Source organism: Ambystoma mexicanum, chromosome 13, assembly GCF_040938575.1.
Source record: "Ambystoma mexicanum isolate Mex_15411 chromosome 13, UKY_AmexF1_1, whole genome shotgun sequence".
Classification (NCBI taxonomy): Eukaryota; Metazoa; Chordata; class Amphibia; order Caudata; family Ambystomatidae; genus Ambystoma; species Ambystoma mexicanum.
In genome coordinates, this window is record NC_090938.1 from 405,607,965 (window position 1) to 405,629,634 (window position 21,670).

At 48.4% G+C, this 21,670-nt stretch overlaps 1 protein-coding gene across 1 annotated transcript in view; it reads left to right on the forward strand.

Annotated features, from left to right (window-relative positions):
- Positions 1–5,294: 5,294 nt before the first annotated feature.
- PSME2 (proteasome activator subunit 2) overlaps positions 5,295–21,670 on the forward strand; it is a 121,294-nt gene continuing 104,918 nt past the window's right edge. Inside the window, exon 1 of the mRNA XM_069634000.1 lies at positions 5,295–5,661. Coding sequence (XP_069490101.1) covers positions 5,611–5,661 — 51 coding nt within the window. The 5' untranslated portion in view covers positions 5,295–5,610. The remainder of the gene's footprint in view (positions 5,662–21,670) is intronic.

Genomic DNA, 21,670 nt, shown 5'->3' on the forward strand with positions numbered 1-21,670 from the left:
CACAAACCCTCATCCAAAATAAAATTATATATATTTTTTTATTTTACTCCATGTCTCAAAAACATAATTCCTCCCACACATCAACAAATCCCAGCCACGCTGCAAAACATCTCCAGGCAGCATCTACGCCACGCAGTGGGAGTTGTGGATGGGGAAAAGGAGCACCATCTACCCCAACACGGGAGCACACGGAAAGGAAAACAAGGACACTCCCAGGAGCACCACAAGGTGAGAGAACGGTTGCCACACGTGCGCAATGACTTTAAACATGGCGGCAGGCACATCCACCCCCAGGCACGGCACGCCGTCCAGAATGGCAGCGAACCTGTCACTGTCAACACTGCAGGCCCGCCCGCAAGGTGGCTCGACCGTTGCACTCTATCCTTTTCACCCATATACTGACCCTTCTTCGGTTGGCCCACGATGGCAGTTGTGGTTGCAGAAGTTCGAGATGGCAATGGAATGCAAGGACATTACCACGTCGAGAAAAATGAGGTCGCACCTATTACTGAATGTAGGGGATGAGGTATTACGCATCTTCAATTCACTGGCAATCACGGATGGTATTGACGTATACCAGCAAACGAAGGACGCCCTGACGGCCCATTTCATGCCCAGCTCAATCCGGATTATGAGATATGAGACATTTATCTTCTGCACAACCATCCAAATGGAAGAGGAAATGCTGGATGCCTACCACACCAGATTACGGAAGCTCGCAATATCATGTGAATTCACGGACATAGAGAAGGAGATCCGACGCCAACTCATAAATTGGATTCAATCAGAAAAGCTGAGGAGAATGGTGCAGATCGAGAAGGGTATATCCCTGACACGGATTCTTGAACTGGGCCGCCAGAGGGAATTGGCTCACGCCAGGGCGGCGCACATGGGCATGACCCTACAGAAACTACAGCCGGCCCTCACATCAGCAACTGTGGCCCAGATCACGAGTTGCCAATTCTCGAGGGAGGAGGCCAGTGGCTACAACACGCATCCCAAATGGCAACCCCGGACCCCGGGACCCACGGAATGTGGGTGTTGCGGAGGGCCTCGCCACGGACGACACAACTGCCCGGCTCAAGGAACAACATGTGGCGTGTGTGGCAGAAAAGACCACTACGCCAAAGTATGCAGGTCATCAGGAGCGCCACAGCAACTACCGCAAGCATCACAGGACAAGAGCACAGGCAAGAAAAAGAAACAGGCCAGCGCCCGACATGTCGAGACCACAAACTCTTCCACAGAGGAAGAAGGGGATGAAGCAGCACACATCCAACAGGAAGCGGCAAATGAACATTGGAAGAAAGGGAAGAAAGTCTACCTGGTGTCGGCCCTCAACTGCGGAAACACCACACCGAAAAGGAAGCTGAGAAGACGCAAATGCCAGGTAGCGATCCAGGGCCAGAACATACTAATGACCATAGACACAGGAGCATCCGTGAACGTAATGCCACTGACTAAGTTCAGGAAACTACAGCCCCAACCGACCCTCAAAGCAACGGACACATTACTGTTCGCATACGGGTGCAAGACCCCACTGCCCATAGTAGGCAGGTTCCGAACCAACATCAGCCAAGGGGAAAAATCACTGCAGTCAAAAATCTACATGGTGAACGCAGGCATCAAATGCCTCCTGAGTGGTCATGCTCTAGAGGACCTGGGGCTGATAAGTTTCATTTGTGAAGTGACTGACACACAAGAGATCGACAATGTACTAGAGAGATAACCGAACCTTCTTAGGGGAATCGGATGCCTAAAAGGGAAGTCAATCAAGTTACACATCGATGAATCAGTCCAGCCGAGAGCAGTGCGACACAGAAGGACGCCGTTTCACATATGCAACCAAGTGGAACAGGAACTGAGGGCATTGGAAAAAGCAGGCATCATCGAGGAAGTAACTGGGCTCACTCCATGGGTCTCCCCCATGGTGGTCACCAAGAAGCCCAAACAACCAGGCAAGGTCAGGATTTGCATATACATGCGCCTCCCCAATGCAGCGATACAAAGGGAGCGCCACATGACCCCGACCCTCCAAGAAATCGTGGCAGACCTCACTGGATCCAAAATATTCTCAAAGGTTGACCTGAAGGCCGGCTATCACCAGCTAAAACTACACCGGGACTCCCGGTACATTACGACATTCTCAATCCACATCGGCCTGCGCAGGTACAAGCGCCTAAGCTTCGGGATCTCCTCGGTAGCTGAGGTTTTCCAAAAAACAATACAGGAGGTGATCCGCAACATCCCGGGAGTCTTAAACGTCTGCGATGACATTCTAATTCATGCAGGCAACAAAGAAGAACACATGCGAAGGCTCCATATGCTTCTTAGCAGGTTAGAGTGTGCGGGTCTGACGATACACAAAGAAAAATGCGAGTTCCTGAAAGAAGAAATCTCGTTCTTTGGATACACGTTCAATAGCACCAGTATCTTGGCAGACCCCCAAAAGGTGGCGGACATCCAAGCTGCCACACCCCCCACAACACTGATGGAGGTGCGCAGTTTTCTAGGCATGGCCACCTACTGTGGAAGGTTTATCCCAAACTTGGCAACACTGTCGGAACCCCTTCGTGAACTCACAAAAGCCAGCACAAAGTGGGAGTGGGGGCCCACATGCCAAGAGGCGTTCGAGCACATCAAGGCTTCACTATCGGCAGACACCATCATGGCCTACTACGACCCCACACTACGTGGACGCCAGCCCCGTGGGTCTAGGGGCCATTCTCATACAGGTGGCAAAAACGGGAGAATCAATGCGGATTGCCTATGCATCCAGACCCTTGACACCGACGGAGCAACGTTACTCCCACATCGAAAAAGAGGCGATAGCTGTACTATGGGGCTGCCGCAATTTCATTTATATCTGTACGGCCGGAAATTTAAAAAATACACAGACCACAAACCACTGCTCCCAGTCTTCACAGGCACATCATCTCACCTCCCCTGCCCAGATTGCCAAGTGGCTACTCCATCTCCAACAATATGATTTCGAACCGTCATATCAGCCAGGCAGCGGCAACCCGGCAGACTTCCTGTCGAGACACCCGAGAGAGGCAACACCGAGAGAAATACACGTGGCAGAAGAGACGGAAGAGCACATCTGCCAGGTAATACACACCATGAAGCCACGAGCAATTGGACTGGAAGACATAGTGGAGGCCACGCAAAGTGACCCATGCTGCGACTTGGTGAAGGACACGATTATCTCCGGGGAATGGAAGTCGTTCCTTCGGAACACCCACAATAGGACAACAGAAGCCAAAGAATTCCTCACAGGAATCTTCGCATTCCGGCAGGACCTCTCCATCACGGAAGAAGGGCTCATCCTACGAGGAACCCGAATCATCATCCCTCCAAGCCTACAGGACAAAATAGTGGCATTGGCACATGAAGGACACCAGGGCATTGTAAGGACAAAAGCCCGGATAAGACACTGCGTGTGGTTCCCCCTAATCGACCGAAAAGTTGAGTGCCTTGTAAACACCTGCCTCCCATGCCAAATAACGGGGCCTCTGCCCAATCCTGAGCCCATTCAGTCTGCGGTGCGAGGATCCACAAGATGGGACGCCATAAGCATAGACTTCTGCAAAATACAGGAAGGCACCCACCTACTGGTGGCGAATGACGACCACACCAGGTATCCGGAGGTCGAGATCGTCAATTCCACGGCAGCAGAGGTGGTAATACCCGCGATCGAAAAGATGTTTGCAACCCATGGCCTATCAAGGAGCATCAGGAGCGACAATGGCCCGCTTTCCAAGGAGAAGAATTAAAAAATACCTCATGGAACTGAACATCCGCTACCACCATATAATGCCGAGATGGCCGCAGGCAAATGGTGACGTAGAATGCTTCATGCGAACAATAAACAAGGTATTACGCCTGTCGCGTGTCAATGCTAGCCCATAGCAGATGGACCTATACCGATTCCTAGGGAATTACAGAGTCACACCCCACAGCACAACAGGAATACCGCCGGCAGACCTAATGTATGGCACGATCATTAACTCATCCATACCACACCATCCGAGTAGGAGCACAGACACGTTCGACCATGAGCGCACCGAACGAAGAAGAACAGGGGCGAACGCTCACATGAGCAACAAGAGGAATGCCAGGCAGTCCGACCACTGGGTCGGTTTATCAAGTGGTCATGGTGAGGAATCCATCCAGATCAAAATTGGACACCTGATATGGCGCTGCCCCATGGACAAAAAGCAGACGACAAGGCACCATAATAACCGCCAAGAGGGGGCAAAGAGAAGTGATGAGAAACGCGAGGGGAGACAGGGGTTTGAACCCAGGGGTGGGAGATATGGTCTAAGAACTGCGACCCAGCCTCCGGCCAGACTCAGAGACTATGTGTGGTAGAGAACCCCATGGGAGAGACTAAAGAAAAAAAGGGAGCAAGCCCCGTTGGTTGAGAAATGTTTGATTGTTATTGTTCAGTTTAAAATAAAGGAGGAATGTTACATCCGCCTTGTGTCCCGCTACGCGGTGACGGAAGGCGTCTGAATAAAGGACCCGCCCCCGCTCCGCTGAGGCAGTTCCGGGGCATGATTACAGCACGAAGGTGTCCGTGTCTTCATTGCTCCTCACAGAGCTGCGCAGTCAGGCCTACATCCCCGGGCCTATCCTCCCTGCTTCCCGCCGATGCCTCGGCCGGAATCAGGGATCTAACAGGCACCTTACAAAAGTACTTGTTCTAAAAAAGTTATCAGCTTCAAGATTATTTTATCGCGTGCTTTAGATGAATAAAAACAGAACTTTTTGTGCAGCTAACACTGGACTTCCTCTTCTTGTCACATATAAAACCCAGTCTGACCTGGTAAAGCTAGAGACATTAGTTCAGTTAATAAAAAGCTTTATTCGACTTGAATCGTCAGGAAAATAAATATACAATTGCAACAATACATAAAATAAAATTCAAGATCATAGAAAACACAGAGATATCAAAAAGGGCGCATTAAAATCGTCAGTTCCTGGTAAACTTTAAATGTAGTGGCCATGTTAAAATATAGGGACCGTAATGGGAGAGGTAAAGACGGTGGTGGTCTTGTGTTGTCACCTACTGCCCGTTGTCCATTAATAAGATGGTAAAAAACCTAAGATGCACACAGTGAATTGTCCTCTAACCCATCAGGGTGCACACTGTGTGCCTTTTTGCCCGTATATGACGTCTTGCGCTTGGCGGGGTAAGAACTGGTAAACAAGCCACTGGCAGTTTTATCCACGACACAATCCTGCATGATTTGCACCACATGACTTTCGGGAAATGCAGAACAACCTGGAAATCCCCGTATGGCTTGCAGCCCTGCCGCTCTCAAAGCACCTAGGTCCAACCAAGTCGGAGTGGGGGAGGAGATACCAGCAACTCGGGTCCAAAGACAACTGGCCGAGGGGGCGGAGCAGGACAAACTTCAACTTGTTAACCAACCAGCACACGAGTAGGAGGGAGAGGTGCAGCTCCTCCACCAATGGCAGGGAACTAAAGATATAGAAAGTGAAAGGAAAAAAGAGAAAGAGGAAAGTTCCCGGACCAGAGTGAAAATACCGCTTTAGAGGGTGACTCGGCGGTACAGGTGAAGCACCGTACACCGCTTCAATATGGCCAGGTCTGCCCAAGTTTTCAAAGTCAGCGGCGATTGCAGGAGGACGGTGAGTCCAATCGTGTATCTATGTTCTCACTCAACTGTGTAAGTGTTGCTTTCTCCAACCGCCTGACTCAATACCTGCCTTTCTCTTCCTCGTCTCAGTACTTTTGAGGTTGCAATGAGAACTCCAGTCCATCTTTTCAATATTACTGACATGACCCACACCCGACCACTGACAGCAAAACACTCACAGCCACCATAATATGTCTGTTTTAATTTTCTCGTTATCGGGTGTATGGCGATTGGCTGAGCTCGAAGGAGCACCCGCGTGTTTCCCTTCTCCTTGCACCCTTGGCTGGACTGTGTGAGTAGGGGGACTTTGTGGGTTTGACTCAGCGGGCCCTCTGCTAGGGGCCCAGCTGAGTGTAGAGTGGACCTGGGGTGGCTTTTCCCTGCTGCTTCCAGAGTTTAAATTTCAGTTACAAATTAAATAATTTATATTGTTTTGGTTTGCAAGCGCTTGCGCTGCTGGAGTCTCAATTGTTTGAATGTTAAATTTGTAGTCTTGAAGATCTGAAAGATGCTGTGAATCCTTTTGTTTGGTGTAATGACCATCGCTCAAGTTGGATCAGGCATAGCTCTCAACTCACCCGCTTTTGGCGGGTGTCACCCGCCTTGAAAGAAAATGAATCACCCACCAAGTCCCTCATACGCCCATTCACTTCTATGGGTCTCTCACCCGCCAAAAAGAAAATCGGGTGTTTTCACCCGCCTTGCTGACAAAAAAGGTTGAAAGCTATGGATCAGGGTTGTCCAACTCCAGGCTGGAATCCTGATGGGATTTTGGGATACCCCTCATTAATATTCATGGACTCAAATTTGCATACATTTAGAATTCTTGTAAGCAAGTTTTTCATGAATATTTATTGAAGGTAGCTTGAAAATCCAACATGTGTTTGCTCTCGAGGCCTGGAGTCAAACAACCCTCAGTTGGAGCAATGGTCCTCTTGCCACTAACCATTGAACACATTGGCTCCAAATTAAGGTTAGTGGATGTTTAAACTAGGCATTCCATACTCATCCGTGCCTCATATGAGCCTTAGCGATGCAAGTATTTTACACCTTTTTTCATAATTAGAGTGTTAATGAGCTTGTAATAGTAAAAATGATTTGCCTGCATGCGTGTGAGAGTATGTGACAGGTAACTAACACATTAGCAACAAAACAGTTGTGCAGCTTTAAACAATGAATTACATTTGTAGAAAACCTTCTTCTACACATTAATATAAACAAACATACCACCTGCATGCATCTTGATGATAAATGCACGAACTCCGAAAAATAATTTTGTGCAATGCATCCATGGATTCACTTGAAAAAAACATAATCTGCTTGCCACCAAAGATGCTTCCCAATGGTAACTAAGATGTCCATCGTATTACTGATAGGACCCTAAAATGCTAGGAAAATAATGATGCATGCATAATGCTCGTATACAGACCCAAACAACAGCAGAAGTTAAACAAAAGCAACCATTAATTATCCGAACTGTGCCAAGGGTCGGTGAGTACTTACCGGTCGCCCCCCTGGCACAACCAATCTCTTTTGCGCATGGATATCCCTTAAAAGGTATTCACTTTTGGTTGGGTTAGCCTGCGCCCCCCCTAGCTATTATCACCTTTTGAAAACTGCTCTGCCGCCAAGGGCAGATCCTACTCGAATAGTGGGAACCAATTCTCCATCGCCTCAAGACCCTTCCTGACTTGCTACCGCTCTCCCAAGAAGGCCCCTTTTATGCTCTGTCTGCACGATCGTGCCTTTTTACGCACAACTGTACTGTTGAGCACAAGGCTCCCTACTTCTTAGGACTGGACTCGAATGTTAGGGAACGACTCAGAAGAATTGTCTAATGCTTCTAGTGTGTTAACTCGCCCTTCGGCAGACTGTATTTTTCTCATTTGTCGCAATGGGAAACGTTTTGTATACGTGTTATATAGTAGAGTATTTTGGTTCCTATTGATTGCATCAAATGCAAAACCATCGAAAAAATGCATTTTTTTTAAAATGGGGGGGTGTCCCCCAACCCCTGTTTATTTACCCCTTAAAACCCATTATAGTAAAAAAAAAACTTTGCATACAAAAAAATTATTTTTTTTCCGATGCTTTTGCATTCGATACTATGTGTTCGATGCAATGCCTGGATACCAAGTATTTTGTGTGGTAACTGTTTATATAACTAACGTTTACTGGCGTCTATTGGTCCAGCAGAGAAATGTATAGATATCTTTCATATACACTTGTCTAAGAGTAATTGTGGTTCATTGCTGTTTATGATCACTGTGAGCTTCCAATCACTCTCACCCCTCCAGAGACTTAGTCTTGACCGCCTGCCAAGCTACCTAGATTGTCCAGAAGGTTCCCCTGTTTCACTAAACTGCCCACCAGGTCAGGGTTTAAAAATCTATCTTAACAATAGCTATGGACAACTCTCCATACCCTCATTCTTCACCTGCCAAGCAATTATAGAAAGGGGAAAGACCATATGCAAATCAGGCTTGGTTGCACAGTACAGCTGGAACTGCTTGGTCACATCCTTTCTGCATGAGACCACAAGCAACCTAGACATGTTTCAGCTTCAGTGGGCGTCATCAGTGAAGTGTAGTTTGTGTATTTAGGCCCAGCAGGTACAGGACCCACTTCTATGCCTACCCGTCCCATTCGGGGTGACTACAGAAAAACAAAGGGAGAGAAGCACAAGCTGGACTTAACAGGGCAGTCTTAACTGATCTGGACAGGATTGCTCCAGTCGGATAGCCTGTTTGTTATGCTTGAGTGTCCCAAGGTTGGCATGCAGGCATCAGCCCCCTACTGTTAGCTGGTGGATTCAGGAAGTTATTGCTTTGGCCTATTCATTGGCTCAGGTACCCATGCCAGCCTCTTCGGTGTCGCTCGGCTAGAGGGATGGCAGATCCCTGGGCAGAGGCGCAGAGAGTACCTATTCAGGATATCTGTAGGGCAGCGACCTAGGCGACTACTTTCACTCGACACCATTGCTTCACTTTGCATAAGCAGGGGTCTAACTCCTACAGGGTGTGGCGTTTTGTGCTCTGGTACACCTTTTCAAGGTCAATTTGTTGTGGCTGGTAATACATTGGTGTTGTGGTGTTGCAGCACCACTCTAGTTGGTCTCTGTTTTACATGGATTCTTTTTCACTGCTATATTTAGTATGCCTCAAATGTAAGTACTGGGGTGTGGAAAGGGAGTGTGGAGGCAATGAGCTGGTTCCTTTCCAGCAATCTTCATTACTCCTAGTCCTATTCTTCATCTTCACATTACTCATTACCTGCCTCTCCTACCCTGGAGGTCATGTGTTAAAGGGTGTTGAACTGATAAATTGTGGAGACTGTGTGAGTGTTATACTCTCATTTGAGAGTGGTAGACCAAGTGAGTAATACTTAAAGGATGGAATGATTCCTGGTCGGGAGGTTGTGGCCTCAGAAGTAAGTTGTAGATATGTTTATTCGGATATAAAACATCAAGCAAAACATGTCATACAAAACATTTCATAAACAAATGGTACATTGTACATGAGTTCATCAAAATCTGGTTAAAATATGCTAAAAACAATGACATTAAAACCGTGCATCTTAAAATATTAATATGCAGCTTCCTAACCTTGTAAAAACACCTGTACATAGCAGCCTTAAAATAAACTCATGCCGTCAATTCAGACTCAACAGTCAATAAAAATATCATGGCTTTCCTATAGTGTCGCAACTCTGTGCATTTTAGTATCTGAAGGATTGCCAGTCTTCTGATTTCCCCCCCCATAACGTGGGCAAAACAATACAAAGTGACTCCGATTATTTTCGTTCGGGGCACCACATACAGGACAGCTGGGACATCTGGATAACCCGTCCGTTTCACCTTGTTTCCCTCAGCCGTAAACAGTCAAATCTTGCCAGTAAGTACTGTGACGACTGTGGCGAAACCGGAGGACTCTGACTATAGCGTGCTATGTTGACTGGATGTTTTATTAAAACAAAAATCCTATCTAACCCTACTGCTATGAAGGAAGTTTCCTGCCTAACCAAGTACAAATTGGGGTGCTCGCCAAAGTCCAAAGAAATGGTCCTGATTCCAAATTCTATTCAGCTAACTGGCCCCATCACTTAGAAAAACGTAACAAAAACAGGAGACTGGAGCAACCGCCCCAGACTGTGGTTTCTGCCTGCCCCATCACCTGGATCTCTTTTCCATATGTTTCACAAATTCATCAATGTCACAAAACACAGTTCACAACCTCTGTGCGGGTTCTGTTGCTCGATTCTATCTATATATACCATTTCACCAATTTTGACTTGGTTCTGTATAATGTTCTTGTTTTATGTAAGCACTGGATCCTTCCAGGTTCTCTGTAATCTTCAGTTATATTTTGTGGCTTAGACTTCCCAAAGTCCTCTGACAGGATTACTTTTTCTCGGTCTTGGTAGGGAGTCTGCCCACTCAGGTTTTTTCAGCTCTTGTAACCTTGGTAGTCCATTCTTCTTCTAGCATATGTAGGTTAGACCTAATACATAATTAGTTGCATAGTCACAGTTATCAACCCCCCTATTGTGAAACATTAAGGGTGATTAAATTGAAAATATGATGACATGACACTCATATATTAAAATTATTTGGCATGTGTTTGAAATGCAGCACATTTGGAGATCAGTTACTGCAATACTAGGCAAATAATTGATCAATTTCAGATATACACGATTAATCTTTTGAACTATGAATCCTATCATGTTGTCTACAGTATTTGAAAACTCTAAACTCTCTTGATACTTGGGAACCAGAGCTGTTCATGATGAAGTTGAGCCAATTTATGACATTGCAATTATTAAAATGTGTTTTGATTGTCTAAAGTATTATGAAGTGTGACCAATATCTGATAATATCATTGTTTAAATTCTCTTTGTAGAGTTCTTGTATGAAGCCCCTGATGAAGAGTGACTTAATTCGAAACGTGTTGGGCAATCCCTTACATGAAATTGGATGAACCCATGGACTATTGAATGTCTGTTTACTGAATATGTATGAATGTTATTGACCAAGCAACTGTTACTATACCTTAATTAATTGAACTTACCTATCTTTAATCAAGAGTAGCATTAGGTTTTCAAGACGTTCAGCCCAAGAACTGAAAATCTCGACCTGTGTCCCCATCTTTATTCTTATCTAGCGGGAAAAGCACAGATTTGGCCCTATTGACTCTGAACAGCACCAGAAGTCTGTATTGTTCAAATAACCGCTGCTGGCACTGATGTCAGTGGGTTCAGTACGTGCAGGAGCATGTCATCGTATAATCCCACTTTGTCTTCCACTCCTCCCATGTTAAACCCCTCAACTCGTTTGTCCTCCCTAAGTTTCTGTGCAAGGGGTTCTAGGGGAAAGAGCGAACAGAATCAGGGAGAGGGGGCAACCCTGTCTCGTCCCCCCTCCCCAATCCAAACCAGCGGGACAAACTCCCATTTACCACCACACATGCCCTGGGAGAGGAGTAGACTGCCATGATCCCCCGCAAGAACCCCCTGTCCATTCCAAATTTAGTCAGTACGAAGTCCCACTCCACTCTATAAAAGGCCTTCTCAGCGTCAACTGAGAGGATAGTAGGGTCACCTGGCCAACCCTGAGCTTCGTTAATGAGAAGCAAAGACTTCCTCACGGTGTCAGACCCCTGGCATCCATTAATAAACCTCACCTGGTCCGAATGTATCAGTCGTGGTATATACCCCTCCAACCTAGCAGTAAGAACTCTAGTGTATATTTTGACTTTGATGTTCTGGAGTGAGATTGGGTGATATGAGCCAAGTCTGAGGATCCCTACCTTCCTTTGGTATTGCTGTAATGGGAGCACGGGAAAATGATTCCAGAGCTTTTCCAGTTTCTGACTAACATGAAGGATTTATAAAAATCTGTGGTGAACCCATCTTCCCCTGGCGCCTTGCCCAAACAAAGGTGGCCTATAGCATCCAGAATTTCTTCCCCTGTAATAGGAGCCTCCAGGGATCCGCTTCATCTTTGGTTAGTACCAGTAATTTAATCACTCCTAAATAATTATTGATCCCCTCCGTGTCTGTCTTACTCTCACTCTCGTATAGGACTTCATAAAATTAGGCAAATGCCTCCTGACCCCTCTGTGGTCTTGTCGATTACAACCTCCTTCCCCTTTATCTCAGCAACCCATCTTTCAGCTTGTTGTCCCCTCAGCCTTGCAGCCAGTAGAGCATCAGCCTTATCAACCTTCTCATATAACTTGTGTTTCAGAAACTGTAAGTTGCAGATTATCTTTCCCTCTTCTAGTAATCTCAATTCCTCTCTCTTCCCCTTAGCTTCACTAACATGATCTTCCACTCCATCCCTAGACGTCTGTGCGCGTCTTTCCAAGACTTTTATTTCGGTCCGCAATCTGTTCTAGCTCTATTTCTACGAGCACCCTCCCTAATCAGTAGGCCTCTTCAGGTCACTTTACCCGTACCCCAGACCGTCCTTTTCTGTACCTCTCCTGTGTTGGTAAGAAAGTCCCTAATCTCCCTTTCCATCTCCTCCCTGAAAACGTTTACCAACTTTGCTGACGATACAGTGTGTTGTCCCCCTGATGGGTTCCCATGTTAAAGAAGAATTGAATAGAGCCTATGCCCTCATTGAAAATTGGATGATCTGGAATGGCCTGTCCTTGAATAGATCCAAGACCGAACAATTGATTGTTGGCTCGCAGCCCATGTATCCAAATTAGACGCAGCCTATGAGATCTTTAAACTAGGGGATGTCAAGATAACCCCCCCCCCCTCAAGAAATTTAAAACACTAAGTGTCATCTTTGACCAGCACCTCACAATGCAGGCCCACTTAGGGGCAGCCTCGGCAGCGGCCTACTATATTGCCTCTTGCTCACCTGCGACCCCTGCTTATAACCAAGCCAATGCTGATACTATAGCCAGAGCAAAACTAGATTATTGTTGCAGTCTATTAGCCAGTCCTAGCAAATCATAAGGGAGCAGACTATAAGTAATTCAAAATGGGGAAGTTGGGGTGGTCGTGGGCCTCTCCAGACGCGACCATGTTACAGAGGCTAGAAGAGCCTTGTATTGGCTTCCGGTGGAGGCCCCCATTCGTTATCGCCTCTTAGTTATTACGTTTAAATGCAGTCTAGGTACCATGCCTCACTATCTGCAGGACTTCATTGTGGAAAAGGCCTCTATCAGATCTCTTGGGTCTAATAACCAGAAATGTCTAATGATCCCTCGATGTACAACCAAGAAGACAAAGAGAGGGGCTTTCTCTATTGCCGTTCCAAAGGCTTGGAATGACCTTCCGTCTGATCTCGGATTTCAGAACAATCTATAGACATTTAAGAGACAATTAAAGACATGGCTGTTTGTATGACTTTTTCCAGGCCTCCCCCTGAGTGCTTTTCCATACTAGTATGTTGCCTGATTTGACCTCAATCGTTTTTTGTTTGTCAAGCGCCCTCTTGCCTATGGGTCCAAGGTCCGGGCTATGCAAAAATAAAGTGTCTTTCCATAGGGAATCGTTAAAACACCATCGTGACCAGACCAAATAATTGGGTGGATCTCAGGACCCCCTCGCCCCTTCCCAGAGTTCCTTCGAGATGTAAAGGTAGTAAATACATGTGAAAGTTCCATGAGGTGCGGAATAGAAAGTAAACCCCTTCTCCTGTGGGTGGACGAACCGCCATATGTCCCGCAACCCATACAAATCTAAAGCCTCCTGAATTCATCACAGCCCGCTCTAGTGGATTCCTGTGAGCCAGGGTGCATAGTTTGCCTGTCCAGAGTAATATCTGCCCAAGTGTTGAAATCCCCACCAATAATAAGATGGCCTGCCTCCTCATTCAGAACCTTCACTAGGGTTCTCTTCAAAAATCCCATCTGGCCCTGATTCGGGGCAGACACCATGGTGAATGTAAATTTGTATCTTTCTGATCCGACCTGATATCAACAAGGCGCTTCCCTCCTGATGGGACCAGCCCCTGGAGACTTCCATTCAGAGTTCCCTGCAGATTAAAATACCCACTCCCGCTTTCCTGGTCTCTCCCGATTCCCCAGTACTCATGCCAAACCAGACCACGAGGAATCTACCACTCATTACCCTTGGTCTTCTGAAGAAATAGTACGTCCATATCCAACCTTCGAAAATCTCTGGCCCACAGAGTCCATTTAGTGGGGGAGTTGATTCCCTAGAAATTCAGTGTGCAGACGCGCAAAATGTCTTCCTTTTCCCTCCTCCATCACGGCCATTTTCCCCCAACCACACCTCACTCCCCATATTCAACCATAATGCGCTGAATTGAACAATGTCACTGTAGAGCATGGTGCAATCTATACCAAGATTCAGAAAAAAGAGCCCCTCCATTGCCCGGACCTCCCCAGTTACCATCACCAGGCAGTTACCGAACCACCAGCAGGACCCAAACAGTCGAGGTGTGTTCCACAATAACATCAAACTGTGGAGCCCCCACATTTCCCCCCCCCCCCTGCGTAGCACACATCAACCCCGAACTTCCAACCCTTACCACCCCTCCTTGCTTCTCCATCCCTAACCTGGGACAAGCGGCTTTTAAGTCCTGCAAATAACCCAGCCGAGTCCTCCAATTCCACAAAAAGTGAATAAACAATAATAATTCTGGCACCAGCAACCCAGAGCTAGGACATTCAAATGTGTTCAGGTTTCGACTGCGGGTGAGGTATTGAACTTCCAAAGCCCCAATAGACGACGAATCCTGGAAATTTAGGATGTGCCACTTTCTGTCCCCTACTTCCTTCTCCTTGGGTCCCGATGCGGGTACTTAACCTCCCATTAGTTAATCTGTGACTCCGTTGATATCTGCCTCTGTGACCAATTTATATCACTCAATATCAAATAAGACTGAGCAGGGGAAAGCCCCACCTGTACCAGACCCCTTTATCATTAAGCCCTTTGGTCAGAGTGGAACACTGTCGTCTCTTGGTAAGCGTCAAGGAGGACAAATCTTGAGAAACCTACATCACTGGGCCCCTCTTTTGAATGGATTGTGTCCTACAACACATTCCACATCTTTGACATGTAATGTCCACAGCTGTGCACTTAGGAAACTTTTTCGGCAGAGGGTGTCCTGCGTCGGGTCCATGTCCCTCGAAGGCCTCCGTCGAGGGCGACGCCGCAGGATGTTATAAATAGGACGCATGGCACCCGTAGCCTCAGTTCTGTTTTTTCCGCGAACGTGTTAACTTCGTGAGACTCGGCGTGCCTCATGTGTTCATCATTACAATGTCTTTCTCTTCGACTCCACGGTCTGGCTTTAAGACCTGCTGGGACTGCAAGTCAAAGATGTCGTTCACCGACCCCCACCGCATTTGTTTGTGGTGCCTGGGCGAGTTGCACGACACCGACCACTGCTCTAAGTGCCAATCGCTGACTGCCGAGGCCTTGCGGGAGCGGAAGGGAAAGCTCCAGGTAGGTCGGGGCTCTAAGCCTGTTAAGTCCCAGACGTCCAAGTCCAAGGGGGTTTCCACCGACTACTTGAGGGGTGACTCTGTGTCGGAAGGAGTCCCGGGGATCTCGGTCCCAAAGTGGTTCACGCCACTCATCTTCCTCATCCCGGCACTCTAGGAAGCGCCATCACCGGTCACCTTCCCCATCCTCCTCCTCGGATGGTGCCTTAAGGAAGGTTACGTGCCCAACGAAGTCCTCGACTCCGGAGGAATGGGCGGCGTTTAAACAATCCATGTTGGCGATTTTTCAATCGCAGGGCACGGGTCCGTTCACGCCTTTTGACGAAGCCGGCCAGGATCGGTCTCGTACCGTGGCTTGCATGTCTTCAGGCTCGGGTACACAACGTGACTCGCATCGGGAGCCGTCGAGGTCCTGTTCGGAGAGTCAGAAGAGACGTGTCTCTAGGTCTCGGCCCTCGTCTCCAGCGAGACCGCAGCAACCTGTTGAGGGCTTGGGGACGGCGGCGAATCGTTCAGCGCCGTGTCTGTCCAATTCGGACATCCGCGCCTTGCCGTCGGATCAGCCCACGGCGCCGTCGGCACCTGTGTCGTTGCCGAAGCCTTCGGCGAGCACAACGTCGAGGTTGTTGACGCTCTCGACGTCGAAGCCTTCAGGGATTTTTTTTCTCGAAATTTGCCATTGCAGTACCCGGATATCGTGGATCCTCCAAGGAAGGCTACATCGAAGTTGGTGAGGCTGGTTTTGGCCTCCAGGCCCTCTTCTGTCCCCAGACCTGGGTTTCAACTCCCTCTGGATTATATTTATGACGAGGAGGAAAGGTCTGAGGTTGAGGAACCTGGTGACCTTGATGATCCACTTTTTTATGGAGACAGTCAGTTGGAGGAGTTGAGGCAGACCCTCCATGATGCCAGTGGGCTGGACACTTCCCCCATTTCATCTTACCTTGCAGAAAAGGGTGGCAGCTGCTTGGCAGTCCCCGGAATCTCATCCAACTGTTAATAAGTCTTTGACCAAGAAATACTGCCCTTCCGTTAGTGACCCCAGCTATCTATCTACTCACCCCAGTCCCGAGAGTTTGATGGTTCAGGCGGCTACAGCCGCCTCGAGGGAGGTAGCGTACCCTACCATCCCTCCAGATAGGGACGACAAGCGCTTCAACGGTTGGGCCCGGAAGGTGTTTTCTGCTGGGAGCATGGCCCTGAAATTGGCCAGCTCCACGTGTTCCTTGTCAAGGTTTTCACATACCCTGTGGAATTGTGTTTCTGTGGCGGCTGAACATATTCCCGAGGGGGAAGAAAGGGATGGGTTCCTTACTCTCATGTAGGATGCCATGTGTGAATCCCTTAATTCGGGGTTGGATACGGCCGACAGTGTTAGCCGATCCATGGCTGCGAGCACCATTATATGCAGATTTGCATGGTTGCGGAAGTCTGGTTTTGCTCCGGATGTGCAGACCCGTCTTCTCAACATGCCCTATGATGGCGCACATTTGTTTTGCAGCAAGGCTGATGAAAGCCTTGAGAGGTTGCAGACCTCAAAAGCTGCAGCGAAATATTTAAGTGCCGCGGTGCGTCAACTTCCACCTTTTCATCCTAGGGGACAGCAGTGGAGGGGAGGTTCCTTTCGTTACTACTCCTCCTTTGGTAGAACAAGAGGGGCCGCCAGTCAAAGGGGCCAACGAAAAAGTACCTGTGGTGGTCGGGGAAATCGTGGTGCCAAAGCAGCTCAGGCAGCTGCCTCTCTACCTTCAGGCACTGCTGCAGCCGCTTCCAAACTGTCATGAGGCCATGTCCCATGGTTCGCTGGTTGGGGGCAGACTGTCTCAGCATCTCGTAGAATGATGTGCCATTACTTCAGATGTGTGTGTTCTGGATACCATTGCCCACGGCTACTGCCTTCCCTTCCTTCAGCGGCTTCACGACAATCCACCGGGGAAACTCACTTTGAAGCTTCCGGATCCGCTCCTTGCGCAGGAAATCTTGAGCCTGCTGGAGAAAGGCGCTATAGAACTGGTGCCTGTAGCAGAGAGGAACAAAGGATGGTATTCCTCTTATTTTTTTGATCCCAAAGAAAGACGGATATTGAGACCCATCATGAACTTGCGTTCGTTGAACAAGCTTCGCAGGAAGGACAAGTTCAAGATGGTTACTCTTCCTCAAGTCCTCCAGGCCCTTCAACTTCAGGATTGGTTGGTGTCTCTAGACCTCAAGGATGCTTATTTTCATGTGCCAATTCATCCCGCGCACAGGAAGTACCTGTGGTTTGCGGCTGGCGATTCGCAATTTCAGTTTCAGGTCCTGCCGTTCGAATTGACCTCTGCCTGAGGGTCTTCACCAAGCTCATGGTGGTGGTGGCAGCGTACCTCAGGTGAGGGGGGGGGGCGGTGGGGGGGATTCACGTCTACTCCTACCTGGACGACTGGCGGATCCAGGCGTGCTCTCCCGAGCTGGCGGTGGATCATCTCGGTGTCACCTGCCGCACCCTGCACAGGCTGGGCTTCTCCCTAAATTTCAAGAAGTCGCATCTGACACCTTCCCAACAGCTCCAGTACATCGGGGCTGTTTTAGACACGTCCTTGGGGAAGTTTTCGCCTCCCAAGGTAAGGGCTCATCACATTGTGCAGATGGTGGACAAGGTTCAACATGCCCAGAGTCTCCCGGATTCTGAATTCTTAAGGTTTTTCGGCCTCATGGCCTCCTGCATTTTTCTGGTGCCAGAGGCCCGGCTGCGGATGAGATCCCTGCAGTGGGCTCTCAAGATGCAGTGGTCACAGTTCTCCGGCAAGATGTCGGATCCCGTTCAGATTCCACAGTCGGTCTCCCAGGATCTTCTGTGGTGGGCCAACAAAGGGAACCTGATGAAAGGGGGGGGGGGGGGGGGAACAGTTTTGGCAACCGTGGCCCCAGGTGACGGTAGTGACGGATGCTTCCCTCACAGGATAGGGAGCTCATGCCAACGACTTGACCGCCAGCGTTCGTTGGTCTCCGTCGGAGTCCAGACTCCACATCACTCTTTTAGAGCTGAGGGCCATCAGGCTAGCCCTGAAGGCTTTTCTGCCCTCTGTTCGGGGGAAGAGTGTCCTGATCATGACGGACAACACAGTGGCCATGCATTATCTCAACAAAAAGGGGGGCGGTAGGGTCACTTCCGTTGTGAAGAGAGGCAATGCAGATCTGGTTCTGGGCCATCCAGCAGGACATTTTGATCTCAGCAGTTCATCTGGCTGGAGATGAAAATGTGGTGGCGGACGCTCTGAGCAGGCAGAGCACGGTCTCCCACGAGTGGGAGTTGGCTCAGGAAGACCTTCAGGAGATCTTCGCCCTTTGGGGAACCCCGCAAGTGGATCTCTTCGCCACCAGTGTCAACAGAAAGTGCGAGAGATTCTGCTCAAGGGAATTTCTTCCAAGAGGAGCCTTAGGAGACGCGTTCGTGGTGGATTGGTCGTTCCCACTGCTGTATGCGTTTCCTCAAGTCCCCGTCGTTCCGCAAGTATTGCAAGATTATGGAGGTTTGGTTCCCACATGATCCTCATTGCTCTGGATTGGGCCAGGAGAGCGTGGTACCCGGACCTTCTGGAAATGTCCATCTGCCCTCCACGCCGTCTTCCCCACTGAGAGGATTCTCTTTCTCCCTTTCTCTCTTTTGCGAGCGGCGGTGGGGTAGGGTCTCCATCCAGAGGTCAAGACTCTCAACCTTCACGCTTGGTATCTGAAAGGTTCAGGTATAAGGATTGGGACCTCCCGGATGACGTGATGGAGGTGTTGCTTTCGGCCAGGCGGCCTGCAACCAAATCCCTGTACCAATGGCGTAAGTTCTGCGACTGATGCAGGGATCACAATGTTGATTCTTTTCAGTGCTCCATTCCTATGGTTTTGTCTTTCTTGCTTTCTTTGGCCCACAGGGGCCTTCAAGTGGGTACCATTAAAGGTTACCTGGCGGCGCTGTTTATCTTTAAGCGCTCGTCTGAAGAATGTTCTTGTTTTAAGATTCCTTTGATTTTCCTTTGAACATCCAGTCGAAAGAACGTTACCAGTTGGTAAGTAACTTGTTCTTCTCGAGGGTCTTTAGATTGTCGGCATAGTTATGAAAGCTGGTGAGAACCGATCTCAGCCCCCTAGCGGCTCCACCAGCCCGGTGTCATGACCGGGCGAAATTGCCCCTTCTGGACCTCATGGTCATTGTCACGAAGGGCTTGTACTCCTTGTTCCTCCCAACATGGGCGTACCAAGCTCCGTGCTATGCACTAGCCTTCACGTCGTGGCTCGTACTATAAATTGGTCACGCCCCTGCGGGTCCGTGCGCCTCAACGCTATCTTCGGTAGTGACCCGATGTGTGCTTACTCTCTACATTGGTTTCCTTTGATCCTCTTCCTTCCTTGCCTTTTATCCTGTTCCTGGATTTCCCCCCCTACTTACTCGTTCATCGCTAATCCTGGATACCCTGGAACCACGAACTTCCTGGAACTCTGAACGCGTCCTGCAACCTGACGAGGCTCGGCCGAGCCTATTCAAGACCCGAACCATCCAGAGGAAGAGTCCTGCGGCCGAACAAGGGAGATCCCGATCACAGGTGAGACGGGGGGAGATTTACGACAGTTTGAGACGCCAAACGATCAATACGGATCCTACCATGGAGAATGCTATTCAGGACCTGATGCGCGGAATGCAAGAACTTTCCACAGAGATGCAGAATTTAAAAGCCGAGAATGCGGCGCGAAGACAGCTTGTCTTGTCACGTGACTCCGCGAACAAGGACAGCGTATTATTGGGAGGAGTGGTTGATAAATACGACGGTTCAACAAAGACCTTACGTGGATTCCTGGATTCTTGTTTGGTACATTTTACCTTCAAGCCCTACTATTTCTCAACTCCTAGGGCTAAGGTGGGCTTCATAATATTGCATCTTTCCGGTAATGCCCTTACATGGGCCACTCCTTTACTCAATTCAGGGGATGCTCTCCTGGGTGATTATGAAGGGTTCATCGCAGAACTCAAGACCATGTTCGAACGTCCAGAGCTGGTCCACGGTGCTCAAGAGAAGTTACTTGACTTCCAACAAGGATCTCAAGACATGTTGACCTATGTTACCAGATTCAAACAGCTAGCCAAAGAGGCGGACTGGCCCCTGGAAGCCAGTTTTACCTTATTTTGCAGAGGTCTAAATGAAGAGATTAAGGACGAATTAGCCAGGGTGGCACGTCCTAGTTCATTCCAGGTCCTCCTGGACTTGTCTATGCAAATAGACTTCAGAATCCAAGAAAGAAAGGCCGAAAAGAAAAAGAATAAAGTCTCAATTCAAAGAAACTCCCCAGAGAATACTACAAGGACAGAATCTGCCAAGAATCCGAGCACTGATTCTGAACCCATGCAACTTGGAGCCTTTCGTGGACCAATTTCCCTGCAGGAAAGGTTAAGAAGGATACACACAGGCTTATGCATGTATTGTGCCTCAGATAAACATCTAGTTAAAGAGTGTCCTCTGGCTCCTCCCGACGCTCGGGAAATGCCAGCTCCCGATCGTAAATGGAGCAAGGTTTCGGGAGAGCGATGTTTGCTCCACATCAATTCCATCCTTGAACTCTCCTGGACAAAACAAATTGGTGATATTACAGGCCTTTTTATCGCCATCCAAGGACAAGGTCTACCCCATACTGGCCTTGGTGGATTGCGGAGCAATGGGAGTCTTCATTGATCAAGATTGGGTCAGAAGTCATAACATTCCATATGAAGCAAGAAGTTTTTCACAGCCAGTGGAAGCAATTGACGGAAGACCTCTTTCCTCAGGACCCATAAGTCTGCAAACAAGGGAGATCCATCTTTCCATAAATCATCACCAAGAAAGGATTGTTTGACATTATAAAATCAGCCCATTACCCCTTGGTTCTGGGCATGCCCTGGTTACAAAGGCACAATCCATATATTAACTGGACGTCCGGATCCTTATTCCTGGGCTCGGAGTTCTGTATGAACCATTGTTTAAACCTGGATACCTCAGTCACAGCTCCTATAAGTCTACCAAGGTGTCCAGAGACACCAATCATGGTTTCCAATATTGTACAAGTTCCAGAGATCTATCAAGGGTATACTGATGTATTCTCTACTGCCATTGTTCATGCCTTACCTCCACATAGACCTGAAGACTGTGCCATAGATACTGAACCCTCAGCAGTGATTCCCTTTGGCAGGATGTTTATCCTTTCAGAACCCGAAAAGAGAGCCCTCTGGGAATACCTAGACACTAATCTTGAGACCGGCACCATAAGACCTTCAAAATCACCAGCTGGTGCTTCATTGTTCTTCGTTCCAAAAAAGGATACCAAAGAGCTCAGACCTTGCCTGGACTATCGGGGCCTAAATCAATATACCCTGAAAGACAGATACCCACTCCCCTGATCTCGGATATCCTTGAAGCTGTGAGAGGTGCAGTGATATTCACAAAACTGGATCTCCGAGGTGCTTACCATTTGATCCGTTTCCGGGAAGGAGACGAATGGAAAACAGCCTTTAGAACACCCTTTGGTCACTTTGAATACCTAGTCATGCCTTTTGGTCTGACTAATGCTCCCGCA